The 23616-nt window shown below is 42.9% G+C and overlaps 1 protein-coding gene across 3 annotated transcripts in view; it reads right to left on the bottom strand.

The window, feature by feature from the left end:
• Positions 1-23616, bottom strand: part of SYTL1 (synaptotagmin like 1) — a 46993-nt gene that overhangs the window by 22675 nt on the left and 702 nt on the right. Inside the window, exons 2-5 of one of the 3 annotated variants that reach the window (XM_083369691.1) lie at positions 5224-5607; positions 3182-3330; positions 2197-2329; positions 697-748 (exon numbers count right to left, since the gene is read on the bottom strand). In XM_083369691.1, coding sequence (XP_083225817.1) covers positions 697-748; positions 2197-2329; positions 3182-3330; positions 5224-5351 — 462 coding nt within the window. In that variant the 5' untranslated portion in view covers positions 5352-5607. Of the gene's footprint in view, positions 1-696; positions 749-2196; positions 2333-3181; positions 3331-5223; positions 5608-23616 lie in introns of all 3 variants that reach the window. The other 2 variants (XM_083369689.1, XM_083369690.1) reach the window with 2 other exon arrangements.

The following is a 23616-nucleotide window of genomic DNA, read 5'->3' as shown; positions in this document are numbered from 1 at the left end:
CAATTAAAAAGATTAAATTATCCCTGAAAATAAAAACCTCAGTTAAAAATTCTCAGCCTGGGCCGGAGAGCTCAAAGAGCCAAGTCTTCAGGTCCCGGCGGAATGAACGAAGGTCGGGGGCAGTCCTGAGCTCTATGGGCAGCTGGTTCCAAAGGGCCGGCGCACCCACAGAGAAGGCCCTCCCCCTGGGTGTTATCCACAGGCAATCTTTTACCGGCGGCACCCTGAGAAGACCCTCCCTCTGCGAGCGCACTGGACGAAGGGAACTTGATGCTGGCAGCAGGTGTTCCCTCAAATATCCCGGACCCAAGCCATTCAGAATGAAGAATCAAGATTTTTAAAGGGGGCCAATTTAATTACCAAAGGGCAAACAGTGGCATTCCGGATTTTGCCAGATTTAGTCACCTTATGACTAAGTGAGAACTGGAAGTACAGAAGGATTTGTACAGGTTGCCGGCTTTGGTTTCTGGAGCTGAATCAACGTTTCTGCATTTCAGAAGTGATGCTCCTGCTCCCAGTTTGCTATTGGCAAGGAGAGCCTCAGAAATGAACATATTGGGCAGTTGCCCTGATTCTCCTTCAGCTCCAGCACCTTGACTCCATTGTTCCACCACCTGCCATTTACAACTGGCATAAATGTTCACAACCACCATCTACTCTGGATGATGGATTACTTGGCCATAATAAACCACTTACTGGGGTCCTTGTCGGTTGGAAAGTCTGAGGCACAGCAGTCCCAGGGTGCAGTCTATAAGGAAAAGAGATGTGATTATTGTGGTGGTTGTTGTTGTTATTTCATAGCAAGGTCTCTGGCTCCATCCCCAGGAGGTGTTTGATTGGGTCCCACCCAGATTGCCTTCCAGAAGCTGCTTTTAAGGGCATTTGGGCCTCGAATCAAACTTTGATTCCATCTTGATTTGATTAAAGCTTTGTTTGGTTCATCTAATTTTATTCTACATTTTTTATTATTCACTGGATCTTTATTTGTATACATCTGTTTATTTCTTAAGCATTTTATGTGTAAACTACCAAAAATCCTCAGGGATTTGGCACACTACAAATAACAATACTAAACATGATAAGGATTTAGACACCTTCTAAAAGGAAAGATTGGAAGAAGTGGATTTGTTTTCTGGAAAATATCCGGGAGTGTGGACGGACAATGTTAATACCATTCTTCAAATACCTGAAGATTTTTTTATATAAGAAAGGAAAACAACTTGTCTTTCACTACTCCAGATAAGGATAAATTTCAACTGAAAAGCGTTAAGCAGTTAAAAGTGGAGTGGGGACCAATTGGAGGGGAGATTACATGGCTCAGCAGAGGATGCTGGACTGTATTTCCCAGCCTCCATCATTTTTGACCATGCCATTGGGTGCATCATCTGGAGGACACAGGATCTCTTCTTCAATATAAGGGATTCAGGGACTTTCCCCTCAGTTGATGTCTTCAAGAAGAGGTTGAAGTACTATGTCTTGGGAATGTTCTACCTCTGAATTTCTTCAAAGACTTTGGATTGTAAGTGGGAGAAAGCAAAAGCTCTGATTATAGGCAGATGATCAGTAAGATACCTCAAAGCTGAATGGTAGCAGAAATAATTCTATTTAGTTAAGTCAAAGAAAGCAATAGATTTATTTGTGAAGAGTCAAGATTAAGCTCTGATTCTAGCAATGTAGCCAAATATTTGAGCTGGGCATGGGTTCAGAAGAAATATCTTGTTCTGAAATTCTTCAAACCATGTGTTCAATCAAGAAATTGAATTACAATGTCTGGGCTGACATTTCTTTTCGCTGGCCAAACTTGTTTCAAGAGCCATTGCTGCCACATTTCCTATCTCTCTAGCTCAGGGGTAGGCAACCTTGACTCTTTTATGACTCATGGACTTCAACTCCCAGAATTCCTGAGCCAGTGCTGGCTCAGGAATTCTGGGAGTTGAAGTCCACAAGTCATAAAAGAGCCAAGGTTGCCTACCCCTGCTCTAGCTCATTGCTTGAGCTTCTGTTAAAGACCCTCTTATGTCATCACCCTTAAAAAAATGTCTACAGCTTTCTCAAATAACTCTTCCTCCTTGATAATTTAGGAAATGCTTTCTGCTGTAAGAATGAAGCTTTAGCTGTTTGTAAAACCTTTTGAGAAGCTTGCATTTTCATAGCAAACACACAACTTCCTTCCACCTGAATATGAGAGCTGCTTACACATCCGTAGTCTCCACCATCTTCTCATCCTCTGGCGCATCCATGGCCTCCCTTGTATTCTCATCCTGTGGCACAGGTTCACTGATCATAACTACGTTCTCCGGGCTTCTTTCTTGCTTGAGTTCATGTTCATCTGCTTTGATAGGGTGAAAGTAGTAACTTATCAATGAGAGATCCAGCATAGAACTAAGGAGACATTTCTTGACAGTGAGAACAATTAATCAGTGGAACGGCTTGCCTTCAGAAGTTGTGGATGCTCCATCACTGGAGGCTTTTAAGAAGAGACTGGACAGCCCCTTGCCTGAACTGGTATAGGGTCTCCTGCTTGAGGAAGGGGTTGGACTAGAAGACCTGCAAGGTCCCTTCCAACTCTGTAATTTTGTATTCTGTATTTTAGCTTTGTGTGCCATACCAAAGTCAGCAATAACCAACAGCACTTTCCTTTTCAGAAGCAATACTGCATTGATCGAAAAGAATGAGAACTCCGGACTGAGGATAACTCTCCTTATTACCTCAGAAAAGGATGGTGAGGCAGGGGGGGAAATAAATCATCCATCCATCACCATGATATTCTGAGCAACCTGAGGCAATCCTCTCCTTTAAAAGCTACATTGTAAGATGGTGAGAGCTATTAACACCAATGGAGCAGCCTGCTTCCTAAAGCTGTGGGTGCTCCATCGCTGGAGTTTTCCAAGGCAGGATAAGACAGCCAATTATACAAAGGTTTCTGCAATGGACACGGACTTGGAGTAGAACTTGGCAACTTTACGACTTGTGGACTCGCGACTCCCAGGGGAATTCTGAGAGTTGACGTCCACAAATCTTAAAAGTTGTCAAATTTGGAGACCCCTGGGCTAGAAGATGATATGGTTATTTGAGGAGCAGTCTTCATCCGTTAGTGCGTTCCCAAAACATGGCTTCTCTTGTTTCTTTTTGCCTCATCTTGAAACCTAAGGCATAAGAGGGCAGTCAAGCACCTTCTTACCTTTGGGCTTCTTCTTCCGGCGGATCGAAGCTCGGACAATGTCTGCCCCGAAGAGATTGCGCTGGTGCCGTTTGGAACGGACATCACAAAACCATTCGCCGGACAAGATCTTCAGCCAGTTTGGGTCAGAGACAGATTTGCGCAGGTTGCTTGAGGGGGCAGAGAAAGAGAAACAAGGAAGTTGGGAAGCTTCGCTGGGCCAGAATCTCCTTTTTTTTTCCTCCTCCTCCTCATTATCATCTATTTAGAATCCAAATGTTTTGTCCAGCAAGCTTTCAAGGCAGAAAACACAGTTAGTTGGAAGTGAATCAAAAGAGTTAAAAATGATTAATTCAAGCCAAGCAGGGTTTGGGAAAAGGAGATTTCAATGCTTCTGGAAAGCTGAAGCTATGGTAGCTAAATGCAACCTTATGATTGATTGCCTGTAAGAAAATTCCACTGAATTCAAGGTGACTTCTTTGTGAGGCGTTAAGACTGGACGTGTGTGTGTGTGTGTGTGTGTGTGTGTGTGTGTGTGTGTGTGTATGTATGTGTATATATGTATGTGTATGTATGTGTATGTATGTATATATGTATATATGTGCTGGGGAAACTTTACCTTTACCTTATATATATATATATATATATATATATATATATATATATATATATATATATTCCCAACTCCAATGCACTGCTAAGCTTGTAAGCTGCCCTGAGTCTTCGGAGAAGGGCGGGATATAAATGGAATTAAAAATAAAAATATACTAATAGCAAACTCAATATTCTGTGCAGATTGCTACACAATCGAAACTGCAGTGCTTCTTTGTAAGGAAGCATTATCAACCAGGAGGAACCTCAAAGTTTGCTAAAGTGTCCTCATAAGGTGATAGGAAGCAAGGGATGATAAGTGACTTTAGGTGTTATAGTACAAAATATACAATTTCTGATGATACTGATGCAATTTTGTAATTTGCCTCTTTCGCATAATATCATTATGCCCATCAGTGCTGGTCTTTTAAAAATCTCTTAAGACTTAGATGTTCACCCAGGAATAGGTGTCAAACCTGTGTGGTATTATTAGTCTACTATTGACAAATATAGCCTCAGTTGTCCTTTGGCTTTTGTGTGTGTGCATATGTATATATAATTGTTATATTTATATTTTAACTATATCGTCCTCGATTTATAAATCACAACTGGGACCACAATTTTGGATGTTAATCAAGGCAGTTTTTAAGTGACTCACACCTAATTGTATCACTGTTTATTGCTACAGTTAAGCAAATCACGGCAGGTATTAAGTGAATCATGCAGTCATTAAACAAATCCAGCTTTCCCCATTGACTTTGCTTGTGGGAAGCCAGCTGGCAATCATATAACCCTGGGGCACTGCAACCATCATAAATACATGCTGGTTGCCAAAGCACCCAAATTTTGATAACATGATCATGGGGGTGTTGCAACGGTTCTAAATGCAAATACTGGTTGTAGGTCATTAAATGAATGGTTGTAAATTAAGAACTATCTGTATATGCTGCCCAGAGCTGCCTTGGTGAGATGGGTGGCCATATAAATTGAATCAAATTAAATCAGATCAATAAATTATGTTGTGCATGACATCATCGTGATTTCTAATAGATGCCAAAGGCCTACAGAATTTTTTTAAAAAAACCTAATGGGGATGGACACGAAAGCAGCCCAAGTCTAAACATCAATGGCTCTGGGTTCCTTGCTAGGGTGGATATGGCAAGACACAAATGAAAGGAAGAATAATGTAATGGACACTCTCCTGGGTTGCTCCTTTAAGCACATGGGTAGGAAAATGTCCCACTCAAATCTTGCCCTGCCCACTCCAGTATGGCTCGGCCAGTACAAAAGATGTACCAGGTTCCACATTTGGCATGATGACCATAGATTGCCTATGTATGGCCTCCATGAATGAAACCATGGAAGACATCTTGGAGAGAAGACTCCATTAGAAATAGAGATGATCCTAATCCGACCACTTTAAGAAAGCATCTAAAATCTATTGAGACAACCACCACAGAACAGGTTCTCACTTGATCCGTCCTTTCTCACACATCTGGAGCTGCAAGTCTCTGTGCAAAACTTCCACAATTGCATTCTGTTCCTCCTCGGTCAGGAAGCTGAGGTCCAGCAGGGCCTCAATGCCAGGGTCTTGATCCATGGAAAGTACTTGGTAAGAATGTCTCAAGTCAACACCATCCAGTTCTAATCCCACCAGCGTTTGCTAAACATTAGTGTCCTCCTGCCAATGCATCCTCAGTGTGGAACTGGAAGGTCCAGCCAGCAGGCAGATGTTATTGTTCTCCTTGTTGCCATAGGTACAGGAACAATTCTCAAGAAGGAAGCACCTGGCTCTAGCCGATGAGACATGGGTGATGACTCTCCATTCAGGTTGCCTTCATAGAATATGCACCCTACTGGGGGGAAAGATAAAGGAATGATTTTTTAAGCTAACAAAAGGGCCCACGGCCCACTCAAATTGATGCACATGTAGATAGATTTTCTTAAAAGGAGAGAGAGAGAAAGAGAGAGAGAGAAAGAGAGAGAATGCTTATTGAAAAATGCAACAATGGCTGTGTGTAATAGCGTGGTTCTCTTCAAATTGCTATGTGAAAGTGAGAGATGAATTTGTCAAGAAAAACGTAAGTGAATGCAATAGGAAGGAACACTTGGGAAGCGTGTGTTATAAAACATGAAGAGAGAGGGTTAAAATAAATTGGTGCTGAATAAATGTGGATTTAATCTAAACATGAGTAGCTAATTTGAAAGGATTACATTATTTTTTATTCTCTATTATAATATCAAATTATATAGCTTGGGATCTTAGAGTCCTAGTGGGCAATCACTTAAATATGAGCCAGCAGTGTGATGCAGCTGCCAAAGAAAGCCAACACAGTTCTAGGGTGCATTAACAGAGGGATAAAGTCAAGATCACGTGAAGTGTTATTACTACTTTATAATGTATAATAAGACCACACTTGTAACACTGCATCCAATTTTGGTTGCCATGATATAAAAAAGATGTTGAGACTCTAGAAAGAGTGCAGAGAAGAACAAAGATGATTAGGGGATTGGAGGCTAAATATATGAAAAACATTTGGAGGAATTGGATATGTCTAGTTTAATGAAAAGAAGGACTGGGGTGACATGATAGCAGTGTTCCAATATCTAAGGAGAAATGTCCTGATGGTTAGAACAATTAATCAGTGGAATGACTTGCTTTTAGAAATTCTGGGTGATGCAACAACAATGGAGGTTTTTAAGAAGAAATTGGACAATCAATTGTCTGAAATGGTATAGGGCAGGGGTCTTCAAACTTGGCTGCTTTAAGACGAAGCCCACAAGTCTTAAAGATGCCAAGTTTGGAGACCCCTGGTATAGGGTCTCCTGCTTGAACAGGGGGTTGGACTAGAAGACTTCCAAGGCCCCTTCCAAGTCTGTTATTCTGTTGTCTCCCAATTGCAACTCTGTGTATTGAACATAGAATTAAAAACAAGAACAGAAGCAATGCAAGAAAGTAATTATATCAACAGTACAGTAACACCATAATGGTACCCAAGAACAACCTAACTTAATCTATAAAACAATAATTATAATAAGAAACATTATATTGATGGGCTGATCCAAGCTCCAGACTCTGCACTTGAAGGAACAACCAGTTCTTCAAGGATTTATGAAATGCCAGTGGAGTCATTGCCAAGCAAATACAGTGGTACCTTGGTACTTAATGTTAATTGGTTCTGGGAGATGCGATGGGTACCAAAAATGATGAGTACTAAACAAATTTTCTGCCAAAGGAATAATGTAGTGCAAGGGTCTTCAAACTTGGCCCTTTTATGACTTGTTGGACTTCAACTCCTAGAATTCCTCAGTCAGCATGCCTGGCTAAGGAATTCTGGGAGTTGAAGTCCACATGTCATAAAAGGGCCAAGTTTGAAGACCCCTGATGTAGTGAGTCACAACTCAGCCGACACCAACAGGTTCTAACTTGTGCACTGAGTACCAAGAAAAGCAAAGCGTAATTTTTGCATCAAAATGCATTGAGTACCAAATTTGATGACTTTCAAATCAGTTGATTACCAAGGTGCCACTGTATCAACGGGCACAGTGTTCCATAGAGCAGAACCTGCAAAAGAGAAGGCATATTTTCTGGGCCCCACCAGATGGCAATGTTTAATAGTTAGGGTGGGGTGGGCAACTATGGCAGCTGTACGACCTGTAGACTTCAACCTCCATTTCTGCTGGCTCAGGAATTCTGGGACTTGAAGCCCGCAGGTTGTAAAGTTGCCATGATTGCCCACCCCTGAGTTATGACCTGGAACATGCCCAATTTGCAAAATTTGGGACAAGAAGAAAGATTTGGAGAAAGCGTTGTGGTCATATAGAGAGAATTGCAAAACGAATCAGTGGAAGAAGAGCGACTGGGTCAAGAGCAAGGAGAAGCTCAAGAGAGCCATGGGTGGGTGGAGCCGGGGCTGCCTATCCTTCCAGCAGCTGTAAATCAAGGCTGCCTCTCCCTTCATACTTATCCTTCTTTTATAGCAAATATTAAACACACTGTGATTACAGAGTATGCCCAACAGAAAAGAGGTTTGAGGAAAGCTTGTATTTGTTTTGGAATCCATAAGGTTGTATTTCTACAACAAGATTCTTATTGTGATTCAGTCAATCTCAACACTTCCCTGAGCATGTCAAGGTCTTTTTATTTTTTCTCAAACTTCCTGTTTTGCTCCTTTTCTGTGTAGCTCTTGCCATCTACATTCACCCTTAAAAGGCAGGAACCATTGTGAAGTACTAATGCCCGGCTCCAACCATAACTTTTTTTATTTCATTACAATCAATGGCTGTTTGGCTACACAACTGTATTTTATTCATTTTTTAATTCTCTATTCGTGTTTGTCAAGGCTTTTCTGTCGTTATGGAAAATTGCACTGAAGTCTGTGGCAAATCCCCTTTTCAAAAGAGTGATTACTCGAGAAAAGAAGAGAAATAAGCTTGAATAAGTTGGCAGTCCCTTAAAAGGTTTTTTCATGCCCACCTCAAAAGAATGAATGGAAGTTTTGAAAACTTTGTTTTGATGACCAACAGACTTCCTACTCTGCTTGCTAAAACGCTTTGGCATGGAATTACAAAACTCAGACACTGGCATTATTTGCAAAAAAACGTAAAGATACCTCTTCGAATCAAAAGATTAACAGAAATGCAAAAAATAGAAAATTAAAGCACTTTAAAACAGACGTGTCAAACACAAGGCCCGGGGGCCGGATCCGGCCCACGAAGTGGTTTCATGTGGCCCGCGAAGCCATCCTGGAAACAGTGAGGGAACGGCCCCCACTGCCTTGGCCCTGGCCCAGAGACCCTCCTCCTGCCAGAGACCCTCAGATCTGTCCCACTCCTGCCCAGGCCCCCATAGGGACCCTTGATGCCAATGATGTAGAGCTGGCCATGCCCACCCAGTAGGCCATACACACTCTAGCCACACCCACCCAGTAGGCCACGCCCACCCTGGCCATACCCACCCGGCCCCCTGAGGGCAACCGCAATGCTGATGCGGCCCTCAATGAAATTGAGTTTGACACCCCTGCTTTAAAAAAAGAAAAAGAAAGCAGCATGCAGCTTCTGAATTCTTGCAATGTGGACTTCTCTCCTTGTCAACTGTTTTTCAGCAGGATCCCACAACCTATGAATTTCTTAGTGGGCTTCCTGAAGATGATGAAAGAGATTTTGAGCAATCAGTGTTGGTGTCACAATAATCCAGAGGAGGCCTTTTACACAAACAGGAGTTGTAGTTCCCTGGCCACCCAGACCGAGAGAATCGCTTTGGAAAGCTAGCCAGCTTGGTCTAGTGGTGAAGGCACCAGGCTAAAAAGTAGGAGACTGGGAGTTCAAGTCCCACCTTAGCCATGAAAGAGGGCTGGGTGACTTTGGCCCAGTCACTCTCTCTCAGCCCAACTCACCTCACAGGGTTGTTGTTGTGGGAAAAATAGGAGGAGGAAGGTGTGTTAGATATGTTCACCACCTTGGTTGTTTGTAAAAACAATAAAGGTGGGAGATTAGATAGATAGATATCTAGACAGATAGATAGTTAGATCAATCAGGGGTCTTCAAACTTGGCCCTTTTATGACTTGTGGACCAATTTCTAGAATTCCTCAGCCACACTGGCTGAGGACTTCTGGGAGTTGAAGTCCACAAGTCATAAAAATTGTGGACCAATTTCTAGAATTCCTCAGCCAGGTACACTGGCTGAGGACTTCTGGGAGTTGAAGTCCACAAGTCATAAAAATTGCGGACCAATTTCTAGAATTCCTCAGCCAGGCACACTGGCTGAGGACTTCTGGGAGTTGAAGTCCACAAGTCATAAAAGGGCCAAGTTTGAAGACCCCTGAGATGGATGGATGGATGGATGGATGGATGGATGGATGGATGGATGGACGGACGGACGGACGGACAGACAGATAGGTAGGATGGCTGGATGGACAGACAGATGATAAAATATCCTGGCAATGGCCCAGTCCATTTCAGTCATGCAGTGGACCTACCCTGATACACAAGAGAACCCTTGCTTAGAATTTTGATCTTCCTCATACTTTCCCCTAAAACAATAGTTTATTTGTTTTTCAATTTATTATCATGCACTTATGCTCATGCACTTATGTCAAGCACACATATAATAAACTGGCGTGGCATGCTGAAGATTTTTTTACCTTATTGTTATTTACATGGAACAACCTGCAACATGACTGGCCTCTCTGTATTAATTTGGCTCCTGGCTTCAGAGGGTTGGGGTCACACACACACACACACACACAAAGGAGTGACTAGGATAAAACTTGTATTTTGAATTAAAATGGCTAATAATAGTCAACTATTAATTATCAAAGTTATTGACAGTGATTTGCCTACTCATTTATTAGGGATAGTGGCACTCCTCAATTTACAACCACTCATATAGCAAGTCTCAAGAGTGTTGGAAAAAAAGTGACTTACAACCATTCCTTGCACTTATGACTGTCCCAGCATTGCGACGGTCACATGATCAAAATCCAGGCACCTTGGCAACTGGCATGCATTTACGACAGTTGCAGCATCCCAGGGTCACGTGATCACCATTTGCAACCTTTCAAACTGGCTTCTGACAGTTATTAAGTGAATCTGGCTCCCCCATTGATTTTGCTTGTTAGAAGGTTGCAAAAGGGGATCATGTGACCTCAGGACCCCCGCAACCGTCATAAATACATGCCAAGCATCCAAAGTTTGACCGTCTGTACACAGGGATGCTGCGACAATCGTAAGTGTGAAAAATATAAGTCATTTTTTTTTAGTCCTGCTGTGACTTTAAACGGTCACTAAACAAATGGTTGTAAGTCAAGGACTACCTGTAGCACCATCTCAATGGCAAAGAAGTGTGATGAAGACACTTCGATGGTTTATTGACTTTATATTTAATTTTAAAAAAACAGGAATTGAGCCTATGGCCAAGTTGTTCAAGACTCCAGAATGAAAATATGAGGAATCCCAAACAGTTTTACACTAATACACATTAGCGATTAAATACTGTCTGGCAATCAAGGTTGCATCCAATTCCACAGCATATCACAAGCAGCCATTAAGTAGCCACTCTTTTAAAAGGCAGTGGGGTTTTTTGTTTTTTTTAAAAAAAGGGAAACTTCACCGTTCAACAAACTCAAAAATGAGGCTCAGATAAGTCGCCTAGATGCCCACAGACCCATTTTTGCTGTAACAAACTAGGATAGATATACCTCTACCAGCAGCATCAGGAAGGCTATGTCTCTCCACTGGAGGTGTGGGGCGGGGGGGGGGGCTTTGGCAAAGAACTGTCTCAACCTTGCACACTCAAACCCAGAAAAGAAGAAAAAAAAGGAGGAAAAAAACCTGGGGAGGGCTATGCAAAGAAAACCGGTTTGTCAGCTCTCAGGAAGCCATGTGGTTTTTGCTCAAATGTATCTACAGCAACCTGGGTCAGATTCAAGGTCTTATCTGCTGGGGGAAGGAGGGGGGGGGAGAAACATTCTAGAAGGCAGGTAAATTTCAACCAGGCTGTTGATTCTGAACTCCCCAAAGTTGCGTTCACACAACACGTGGCATCACAAAGTAAGCAGCCACAATTTGATCTGCTGGTTTATCAAATTTAGTCTATGCAAATCATAGCAGTGAACTATGACTAAACACAGCCTAGCCAAGCTGTGGATGGACATCTGGCCAAAAACAAAGAGTCTTCATTTACTGCTTGGTTTATTGCACTGAAGACAAATAGGCCATCAATGGACACATAGACATTAACAACATCTCTAGACTATGCAAAAGAGACGGTCACCTGGCCCAAAAAGGAACAAAATCACCAGCCAGGCCAGCATAGATTAACTCCCAAGGTTAACATCAGATCAACAATCAAGTAAAACCAGAGGTCCCCAATCTGTTGGGCACCAGGGACCGGTTCGGTGGAGAAAGATTTTTCCATGGACCGGAGAATGCATGGTTTTGTGTGCTGCCTGCATCTCGCAGATGGGGCTTTGCTTCTTTGTACGGACCGGTTGCTGGCATGCCGCGGCCCGGTACTGGTCCATGGACCAGGGGTTGGGGACCCCTGAAGTAAACAATACCCCAATAATGGAACTGCCAAAGAATCCAACAGGCCAACCAAAGGACCTCTAAGACCATCCCCAACAACAGCTCTAAGACCATCCCCAACAACAGCAAAAGCCGCTAGATAAACTGACAGCAAATATCCCTCCTTACTAGCACTGATGATGTTACCTAGTTTGGGTAATGAAACGTCTGAAAGAAAACAAGCAAGCTCGGAGAGCACCAAGGACCCCTCAGTACACTGATGGGAATTCCAGGACATTCTTCCTTGCAAAAGAGACAGTTACTTCCTAAGGGAAACTTTAACAGGGGTGCTTTTTTTTAAAGGAATAGTAAGCTGAACATTCGGGGACGCGGTGGCTTAGTGGGTTAGGACGCTGAGCTTGTCGATCAGAAGGTCGGCAGCTTGGCGGGTCGAATCCCGAGTGCCGCATAACAGAGTGAGCGCCTGTTACTCGTCCCAGCTTCTGCCAACCTAGCAGTTCGAAAGCACGTAAAAATGCAAGTAGAAGAATAGGGACCACTACGGTGGGAAGGTAACAGCGTTCCGTGCGCCTTTGGCGTCTAGTCATGCCGGCCACATGACCACGGAGACGTCCTCGGACAAGCGCTGGCTCTTCGGCTTTGAAACGGAGATGAGCACCAGCCCCTAGAGTCGGAAACAACTAGCACGCATGTGCGGGGAGCCTTTACCTTTACCTTAAGCTGAACATTTAGTCTCCTTGGATCCAACAGGGGACACACATCCAAGCATAGCTTCCCTTAGCCTGCCTATCCTCCAGCAAATGAGACCCAATGAAGTCTTTTGAATGTTGTACAGGTAGTCCTCGACTTACAACAGTTCGTTTAGTGACCGTTTGAAGTTACAATAACGGCACTGAAAAAAGGGGCTTATGACTGTTTTTCACACTTGTGGCCATTGCAGCATCCCCATGGCCACATGATTTACATTCAGATACTTGACAAGTGGTTCATATTTACGACAGTTGCAGCGTCCCAGGGTCACGCGATCCCCTTTGGCAATCTTCTGACAAGCAAAGTCAATGGGGGAAGCCGGATTTACTTAACATCCATGTTACTAATTTAACAATGGCAGTGATTCACTTAATGACTGTGGCAAGAAAGGTCATAAAATGGGGCAAAACTCACTTGACAAATGTCTCACTTAGCAACATAAATTTGGAGGTCTCAATTGGGGTTGTAGGTTGAGGATTACCTGTACAGTATATACTGTAGATGGTGTAGCGAACAAGGGGGACTAAATCCTTTTCGAGGTCTCTTTCCTTGATTAATGGTCAACAGAATGAATGAAAATACACCAAAGTTCACCAAGTAACTGCCTAATTTGAAAAGTGACCGGTTCTAGAAGAACCGCCAAAAAAACTGTATGGGACTGCAGTGAGGTGAATAGTTCACTGGGGTAAGATCTTCAGAGTTTGGGAATGAAGTTTGCATAGTTATATGCACACAGGATGAACTTATTTCACACGATTATCTCAAGGACAAAATGGAATAGGGTAAACCATAGAGCCACTTTGAGTTTCTCGGAGGAAGGAGTGGATGAGTGGATGGAGGACAGACGATACAGGTGGTAGGCAACTGAATGGCTGAGCTCCTCCTAAGTTGCTCCTCATCTCAGCATGTGGCCATGTATGGAGGGTCTTGTTGGGGCACCGAAGCTAAGCAGGATCAGATTTGGTTACTACCTGGATGGGAGCCTTCCAGGAATTAGAAGGCTAGAATGGAGAAGTAAAAAAAAAATCATGCTGGAAGAAGGCATGGAAAATAACTTGGGTATTGTTGACAAGAAAACAGCATGGATGTGTCCTGAAGTCTGCAGGAGGCGAGCTCAACCTGAGAGAGACTTCACCTGGCCCATGATCATGAGAGATGCCTTAGGAAGACTGCTGGTAATGCTGATCTATATTAGTGTAATCAAGATTCTGCTTTGAACACTGAATTTAAAAGTTTAAAGGTTTCCTCTGTCCAGTTGTAACCAACTGAAGAGGGCAGTGCTCGTCTCTGATTCTCAGCCAAGGGAGCCTGCATTGTCTGAGAGACACTTCTGTCATCATGTGGCCAGCATGAAAGTAAGGAATGCTATTACCTTCCCACTGAAGTGGTACCTATTTATCTACTTGCATTTGCATGCTTTCAAACTGTTAGGTAAGCAGGAGCTGGAGTAACTGGAGCTCACCCCATCATGCAGCGCTTGGGTCTCCAACCCAAGTTGCTGGCTTTCCAGATGATAAGCCTAGCCCAGGGGTAGGCAGCCTTGGCTCTTTTATGACTTGTGGACTTCAACTCCCAGAATTCCTGAGCCAGCATGGCTCAGCTCGGAAACCTCTCCCTTTCCCCTCAGCATGGCTGGCTCAGGAATTCTGGGAGTTGAAGTCCACGAGTCATAAAAGAGCCAAGGTTGCCTAACCCTGGCCTAGCCTACCATCTTAAACACTGAGCCATCATGCCATCCCTGGATATTGTGGTTGAGGAAGTTCACAGGTATTAAAGTTGCCAAGGCTGGACACTGCTGGTCTAGACTGAGGAATTGAGCAACATTTCCCCAAAAGGCAACAGCCAACCACTTCTGTATTGTTGCCAAAAAAGCTACATGCCCACATCCATAAATTCACAAAGAACCCCTGGCAACTTAAAGAAGGCTTGATTTCAATCTCAGATCGCAAGATGTTAATGATTTAGAGAACCTACATTCCCTTGGGATCAACAACGATCATCAAGGGCTTTAATGCAAGAACAATATCAATATCAATATCTATCTATCTATCTATCTATCTATCTATCTATCTATCTATCTATATATATATATATATATATATCATACTTCAATTAAAAAATAAGCATTATCTAAATGCAGTGAAATGTGTAGGGTGCATTTATATGTAATGAGAGCAACGTGAATGGGTTAAAGCTGCTCTCAGCTTCAAAAAGCAAATGCTCAGCATAAAGGATTTCAGCTGATGTGAAAGCCCAAGTTAAAAACACATTTCTTAATGATGTGCTGATAAATTTGCTAGTTTGTTCTGTTAGAGATTTAATATATGAGAGAATTGCAACACCTAGAAGCTGCAATTAGTATAGCCATTGGGGAGGGGTCTTGGGCCACCACCTCTGGAGGGTACCAAGTATGACAGGTGAATAAGCTGAATTTTTTTTTCTAGAAAAGACTTCCTCAACTTGGGATCTTACAAATCCATAGTGGAATACAAGTCACTTCTTCTCTTCTAGAGAAGAAGAACCCTACAAGAGTGAAAGTTCAATAATCGGAAAGATGCCAGGTTTAAAAAGAGCCATGGTGGCGCAGTGGTTAGAATGCAGTACTGCAGGTTATGTCTGCTGACTGCCGGCTGCCTACAGTTCGACAGTTCGAGTCTCACCGGCTCAGGGTTGACTCAGCCTACCCTCCTTCCGAGGTTGGTAAAGTGAAGACCCAGATTGTTGGGGGCAATAGGCTGACAATGTAAATCGCTTAGACAGGGCTGTAAAGCATTGTGAAGTGGTATATAAGTCTAAGTGCTATTGCTATTAAAAATGCAATTCTGGAAAAAAAGTTACACAATTTTTCCCCACTTGCCACCAGCCAGTTAGTACACATCTTACAGTCAGCTACTTGGTTGCGTAGCCTTTTGCAACTTACATTGGGAAAGACACAAATACTTAAGCAATTGGTGGAGAAAGACTACTGTCAAAGAAACAGCTAGAAAGATTTGATCTGCTCTGTGAAGCAACAGAATGGCGTGAGAGCATGAAGCCAGCTGCTTCACAGCCCTTAACTGCTTTAGAAGCCATTTCGCAGGGCAGCCATATTCTTCTCACTCACTTGCAACCACAATTGTTGAAATTTTCAGATATGGTCCAAGCTGCTGGAGAATTCTGATAGGCTCCCAGCACTTCCTGCTCGCCCAACCGCTCCTGTAGGAGGACTCCCCAAAGTCAAATGACAATCATAACTACGCTTTTTTGATGTGCATCACAACGTGTGTCATGGGAGGGGGGGGTGATAGCATAGCAGCAGTTCCCCTACTGACCATTTGGGACCATTTGGTGTGATGGTTGTATGTGTGAATACAAGTTTGTAAAGCACTTCTTCTGAGACCGTTGTAACTTTGATTGTTAAATGAATGGCCATAAATTGAGGACCACCAGTACCTCTTTTTGCAAGGGAACTACAACCTGCACACATCAAGCTGTCCATACAGGATGTCCTCGACTTAGGACCGCTATCGAACCCCAAATTTCTGTTGCCAAGTGAGACAGTTGCTAAGTGAATTTTGCCACATTTTACGACCTTTCTTGCCACAGTTGTTAAGTGAATCACTGCAGTTGTTAGGTTAATAACACGGTGGTTAAGTCCATCTGGCTTCCCCATTGACTTTGCCTGTCAGAAGGTCGCAAAAGGGGATCGTATGACCCCGGGACTCTGCAACCGTCATAAATACGAGCCAGTTGCCAAGTGTCCGAGTTTTGATCACGTGACCATGGGGATGCTGAAAAGGTCATAACTGTGACAATGGCCATAAGTCACTTTTTTAGTGCCACTGTATCTTTGAATGGTCACTAAATAATTGTTGTAAGTCAAGGACTACCTGTATCCAGCCGATGTTAGAGTGGGACTCTAAATGCCAAATCACATACCTTCCCCTGAAAGGAAACAGGTAACCCTTCAAAAAATAGAGGCGCCCCACCACAAAGTCTCACAATCATCCCGCAAAATGTCATCTCAAACAAAAAGTAAGTACACCCCAAAAGGAAACAACTAACTCCTAAACATGCAAAGAGGTTATGTGTCATCTGCCTACATAAATTCTCCTCTCCCACAAATAAATTAAGCAACAGCCAACCTTCCAACCCGCAAGGAAAACACACCTCATAATGAACAGAAAACAACCTTTTGCAAATCTACAGCTGAAGGAGCTATTTCCTGCGGTTGGGGTAATATAACTGCTATCAGTTCAATGCCAGGCAAGACAAAAAAAAAAGTGGTGCAGAAAACGACGTCTTGCTTGGTTGCCTGGCATAGCAATTCCTCTTTCCAATGCCAGATGTTAATGTCACAGGCCAGCGTGCTTTTAAGCACAGTTCCTAAGACTGTGGAGTTCTCCCAAGAACCTCTACGAAATCAAAATTATTTGTCAGCCTATGTTGAAAGAGCATACACATTAAACTCTTGATTCTGGTTTCGGTACGGTTTTATCATCATACTCTGTGTAGCTTTAAAGTTTCAGTATTTTAAATATGTTTTACTTCCTTTATAACTTCCTTTACAATCACCTCATAAGGAAGATGTGTGGCATAGAAATTTAGTAAATTAATTAATAAAAGCATCATGAGAAGTAGCAGCAGTAGCGAATGGATCAAATTTAATTTTTGAATACGGTAAATATTGATCAATATAATGTTCTTTTGGGGTCCTCGATAATTTTTTGTTTAGTGACCCTTCAAAGTTACAACGGCACTGAAAAAAGCGACTTATGATCACGCTTGCAAGTGTTGTAGTATCCTCGTGGTCACATGATCAAAATTCAGACGTTTGGCAACAGACTCATATTTATGATGGTGGCAGTGCCCTTAGGGTCATGTGATCATCTTTTGCCACTTTCTCACAAGCAAAGTCAATAGGGAAGCCAGATTCACTTAACAACCGTGTCATTCACAACTGCAGCGATTCACTTACCAACTGTGGCAAGAAAGGTCGTAAAATGGGGCAAAATTCACTTAACAACTGTCACGCTTAGCGAGGGAAATTTTGGGCTCAATTTTGGTCAAAAGTCGAGGACTACCTGTAAATTTACCTAGTCAATCAATTCCCCCTTTTGGTCTTTCCCATCCCTGTTATCTCCCATCACTTCAAAGTTTAAGTTGCTGTGCTTCCAGTTTGCCCCTTCTGCAAAATGTAAAATCTGCTGTGCTCCCCCTTCATGCTCCCACCAGGCCTTATGCAATATGAGGGCATCCATGCATGGAAACCTGTGAATAAATGATTAAGTTATGGGAAGTGAGATTGCAGATGAATAAGAAAAAGATCCGACATGTCAGACCACTTTGGCGGAAGAATCAGTGACAGGAGGAGATGGTGAGCATCTTTTCCAGAAGATGTACATGCACAAGCTGGACAGCCATCTGCTGCAAAAGGTTTAATTTGGATTCTTGCCCTCCGCACTAGGGTCGCTCTCAGTGGGCTTCCAACTGTTTAATTCCAGGATAGGCCTCTTGCTTTGCAAATGCCTATTATCAGGAGGCATATTAATTGTGGTCTGTGAAAAAAATTAAGAGGAGGTGCTCCTCTTTCTTGCCTGTTCTGAAAATGGAGAAACCTCACCAAAGAACAAGGTGACTATATAGCAGGGGTCTTCAAACTTGGCAACTTTAAGACTTGTGGACTTCAACTCCCAGAATTGCTCAGCCAGCCCTGCTGTAGAGCATCAAACACCAGCACGAAATTAGAGTTTACTGTATGTATGCAGCATGTAGTTCCCTGACAAGAGAGACCCAGGTTGTCCTCGGCTTACTGAGGAATTGTGGGAGTTGAAGTCCAACAGCTTAAAACTTCCAAGGTTGAGAAATATTGACATAGGGCAAGAGTCTTCAAACCTGGCCCTTTTATGACTTGTGGACTTCTGGGAGTTGAAGTCCACAAGTCATAAAAGGGCCAAGTTTGAAGACACCTGACATAGGGTCATCTATTGCCTAAAACTTCATGCACTCAATCGTCTCCCAAACACTGCAAGGATTGCTTATTCAAGGGCTACTGAGCACAACTTGTAAACAGCCAAATAATGCAACTTGGAGAAGAGCAACAGAAATGTGTGCTAAGTACCAGGGGAAAAACTATGAAGCTGCAGAACAAGGTTTTACATTCTCAGATATCCTATACCTTGCTATATTTATCAGAGCAAAAATAAGAACAAGCTTTTGTATTTGTAACAGCCCCATCTTCACACCTTTACTTCCTCTGTGCATATTTATTACCATCAGCTTTTTTTTGCTAAAAACTCCAAGCTGTTTGCAACTCCTGGCATGTGTTGGTTTACCTTGGCTCCTGAAGCTGGCTTATCGCTGTTCAAGAAAAACTTTGGGAAATGCAAGCATAAATAGATAAAAGCATTGTAAAAAACCTAGCAAGTTTTTAAAAGACTGCTCAGCCACACAACATAATAATCACATGATTTATAAGCAACACTGGCCAGTATTTACTTTAGCATATTTTAGATTTCATACCCTTGTATTAGTATATCAACTTTGATTACTAAGCAAGACTGTTAAGTGAGTTTTGACCCATTTTACGACCTTTCTTGCCACAGTTGTTAAGTGAATCTGGCTTCCCCAATGACTTTGCTCGTCAGAAGGTCCCAAAATGTGATCATGTGACCCCGGGACACTGCAATTGTTATAAATACATGCCAGTTGCCAAGCATCCAAATTTTGATCACGTGACTATGGGGAGGCTGCAACAATCCTAAGTGTAAAATGGTCATAAGTCACTTTTTTCAGTGCCATTGTAACTTGGAACGGTCAGTAAATAAGCTGTTGAAGGTTGAAGACTACCTGTTGTCAACGCAGCTAACATCAGATGACAACAGATGGAAATGTAGCCATTTTTTCTCTATCGCTTTTAGAGATCGATGATGCTGGGAGAGGGGAATGTGGATGAGAGTCCAGCTAATCATAACAACTCAGCCGTGGGAACCCAAGGTCATTGGGCCCAGAGTTGATAGAGATTTGGCGGGCTGGAGAGCTGGGGAGAAAGCCCGCGCTTCAAGTTAACTGGGGAATGTGATTTATGACTGTTAATTGGAGGAGGGAATTGTGCTTTGCTACTTTGTATCCAAGGGAGGGGAATTTAATTTTTGGTTTCGACCAGGTAGTGCCGATACTTTGTTTCTCGAATAAAAGATTCTTTACGGAAAACAATGCCTCAAAGTTCTTTTAAAGAGATTCATCTGTCGCAACCGTGACACCTGTATTGACTAATGTAATGGTAGTACTAAATACCAGCTCTCAGCAACACAACCAGGAGATGCTATTGATTACAACTTCTGCTTTCCAGTTTTCCTAAGGCTTCTGGATGATCACTTAGGACAGGGTCTTCAAACCTGGCCCTTTTATGACTTGTGGACTTCAACTTCCGGAATTTCTCAGCCAGCGTGCCTGGTTGAGGAATTCTGGGAGTTGAAGTCCACAAGTCATAAAAGGGCTAAGTTTGAAGACCCCTGACTTAGGAGAAGCCTGTTGTCCAGTTAGGCCATATTTTTCTGTGACACTGGAAGATACTTACTGTCAAAGCAAGCTAAGATGCTAACAAACACCCACGTCTTGTTCAGATAAAGTTAAGGCCTTCATGCAATCATCTCACCTCACTTCACCCTCACCTCACCACATATCCACACAACAAGTGTGGACAGAAGCTCAGTGTGCTTTTCCCCTTGTGCTGATTGTGGTTACATTGGGACTCCCCAAAGTTACCATGACTGAAGATGTGGGTGGTATGGAAATAAATAAATAGCTGGTACCTAAAGTACTAGGAAAACAAAGAAATAAAAACAATGCTACGGGGAAAAAATGAAGAAAAATCTGTAAAGCTCCTGGTGAAACACTGCAAGTTCCTCCTTGGGTATTTACAAGCTTCACCTGTTGGAACCCAGACACTCCCTTCCTAAACAAAGAATATCCTTGCTAAAGGGTGTTTTGTGTGCACACACCATGCAACTGAGCTCCTGCTGTTAAAATCAAGGACTCTCAACTTCAAGCCATGTATTAAATGGGTTTAAAATTTTAATAGCTTAATACAGGGGTCTGCAACCTTGACAACGTTAAGACTTATGGACTTCAGCTCCCAGAGTTCTGGCTGAGGAATTCTGGGAGCTGAAGTTCACAAGTCTTAACTTGTCGAGGTTGCAGACCCCTGGCTTAATAGAAAGGGGAGACTTAAGCAGAAAAATTATGTTCAAGGGCACCTTTGTTTACTTTGGGTATCTAGTTTGCTTTTGAGGTTTTTCTCAACCAAGATGAGAGCGTTTTTTTTAAGTGACTATTCTTCACAAAGAGATGACAGCTGCACGTGATCCAACTCGCCATTAAAGATAAAATATAACCATCTGAACAGAATTCCTAAAAGCTACTTCAGAACTAAAATAGCAATTCTGAAGAAATAAAAATGTTTGTGATTAGTTGACCATCTCCTATAATGGCCTTGTACTTTTTCTTAATAGCATCTCTTTCTGAAATAGTCAACATTGTAGCTGAAATAGCTTTTTAGGTGATGCTTCAAAGGAAGTAAAGTAATTTCATTTTCTGCTGCTCCTCCAGAGAGATTTATAAGATTTCTCCTTTGGAAAGATGCTCCAGTTTGGAAATGACCTTTCCCTTCAGATCAGACCATCTCCCCTATTCTTCAACTTTTGATACCAGGAAACCACTCCTGTTTTGTACTCTTATATTTGGGACATACTACCTACAGCTTCTTGCCTCTCAAATGCTTCTATGCTGAGGATGCTATGTTGATGACCATGTTTAAAATTACCAGGTATCCTCCTTGGATAGTAACTATGCATGTATTTATTAGATTTTTATTGCACCTTTATTACTTTATGGGTTACTCAAAGGAGCGAACATATTAAATATTTCTTCCTTGTCCTATTTTTCCCCACAACTACCTTATGAGATGGGTTGGGCTGAGAATCATTGGCTCAAAGTCACCCAGCTGGCTTTCATACCTAAGGCAGGACTAGAACTCAGAATCTCCTGGTGATTGGCCCAAAGTCATCCAGCCAGCCTAAGGCAGGACTGGAACTCACAGTCTCCTGGTGATTGGCCCAAAGTCATCCAGCCAGCCTAAGGCAGGACTGGAACTCACAGTCTCCTGCTTTCTAGGCCAGCAACTTAACCTCTGTATCAAACTGGTTTTACATCTTACCTTCCTTTTTAAGTGGCTTGTAGCCTACCACTCAAGAATACTGTTATCTTTTTTTCTGAACCTGACACAAGAGCCTTGGGACAGTAGGAAGGGTGCACGTATTTTAAATAAAATGCAAATCCTAAGTAAAAGTTCCCTTTAAGCAAAATGTGCAGGTGCTTTGCTTTCCCTCCCCTCTGGTGCTAACCACAAGTAATATGCAAATAAAAAGAAAGCTCTAGTAACAACCTTAAGTGCAAAGCCTCAAATTATTTAGCTCCAAGTCCTGAGCTGCAAAAGGCTTGTTGCTATACTAAGCAAATTTATTAAAGGTGCAAAGAGGTGTTTGTGTATTTATGTATGTATATATGTATGTACCGGTATGTATATTCTCTTTGAAAGACAGATCTGTTTTACAAAACACAGGTCAAATTTCTCCAGAATGAAAACAGGAAAGAAACAAAAACAGGAAGAAGTGCTTGCGCCGAAGACAGAAGTTCAGTTGTTCTACCTTTACTCAGAAATAAGCAGCATCCTGCAAAGTTTTGCTGCAATAGGTAGAAATTAATCAGTACAGACCCAAGGGGAACTGAAAGGCAGCTGGCTCTGCCTGTAAGAACACCACTTGGTTAGCCAGGAGGAAACCAACAAGAAAAGGGATTGCCGCCTCTCTATTATTATTATTATTATTATTATTATTATTATTATTATTATTATTATTATTAATTTTATTTATATACCGCCCTTCTTCCGAAGGACTCAGGGCGGTGGCATGCCTTTGCCACTTTCCCTTGGGGCAGGTTTTATAGAAAGGTTTCACACCATAAAGGATCATCTTTATAGCATTACAAACATTTACTTCTCTTTGGATTTTAACAGTACCAAACGTTGGGAGTCTGGCGTAACCTGGCCCATGCACTTTTAGGAAGTCATTTTAGGAGGAGGAGGAGAAAAGGATTAGGGTTACAGTTGGCTAACTGTCTTTAGAACACAACACCGACCGGAACCCTAAAGAGGGTGCGTACTTGTGTGCGGATGGCTCTGTAAGACCATCCCAGATGCGTTTACCTAGTTGCGAGATTCAGCTATAAAATGAATCTGCAACTAATCGAACCGAGTTCCCGCCACCTACCGCTTCCCTCCAAAACTAAGCAAGAGTGATTATGTTCAGCATGTTCAGCGAAGGGATCTATGAAGGGTGTGTGTGTGTGTGTGTGTGTGTGTGTGTGTGTCCCATCGTGAGGGCAGCCCTGGCTCAAATTCCCTAGTATTTGGGGTCCTCAACCTTGGCAACTTTAAGACTTGTGGACTTCAACTCCCAGAATTCCTCAGCCAGCTTTGCTGGCTGAGGAATTCTGGGAATTGATGTCCACAAGTCTTAAAGTTGCCAAGGTTGGAGACCCCTGCGCCTAGTAAGAGACAGAAAAGGAACCCCCGCAGAAAGATTCGAGGGCCCAGATGTGGCATCTCCGGAAAAGCTGCCAGCAGCTCTTCAGGCTGGGTTTTCCCAGCTCAGCCTCGTGACTTCGTGGCTCTGACATGTTGCACAAGCCCAGCCAAGTTGAAGAAAGCCTAGCCTGGCGCGTTGTCTGAACACGCCCCACAGGTATCGCTCTCCAAACAAACCCGCACATACAAGGCAGACGCGCGCGCACACACCCAGGCCTTGCCTTCTTGCCCTGGCCAGTGCCCAAACAGGTGTGCACAATGGAACAGGATCTGCCAGCCAGGAGGGACCCAGGACAAGGCACCAGCCACCACCACCACCACCACCCCCTCTCTCTCTCTCTCTCTCTCTCTCTCTCTCTCTCTCTCTCTCCCTCCCTCTCCTTCTCCCTCCCTCTCTCTCTCTCTCTCTCTCCTCTCTCTCTCTCTCCTCTCTCTCTCTCTCCCTCCCTCTCTCTCCCTCTC

Source organism: Vipera ursinii (genome assembly GCF_947247035.1).
Source record: "Vipera ursinii genome assembly, chromosome: 9".
Classification (NCBI taxonomy): Eukaryota; Metazoa; Chordata; class Lepidosauria; order Squamata; family Viperidae; genus Vipera; species Vipera ursinii.
This window is presented reverse-complemented; position numbering and strand designations above follow the sequence as displayed.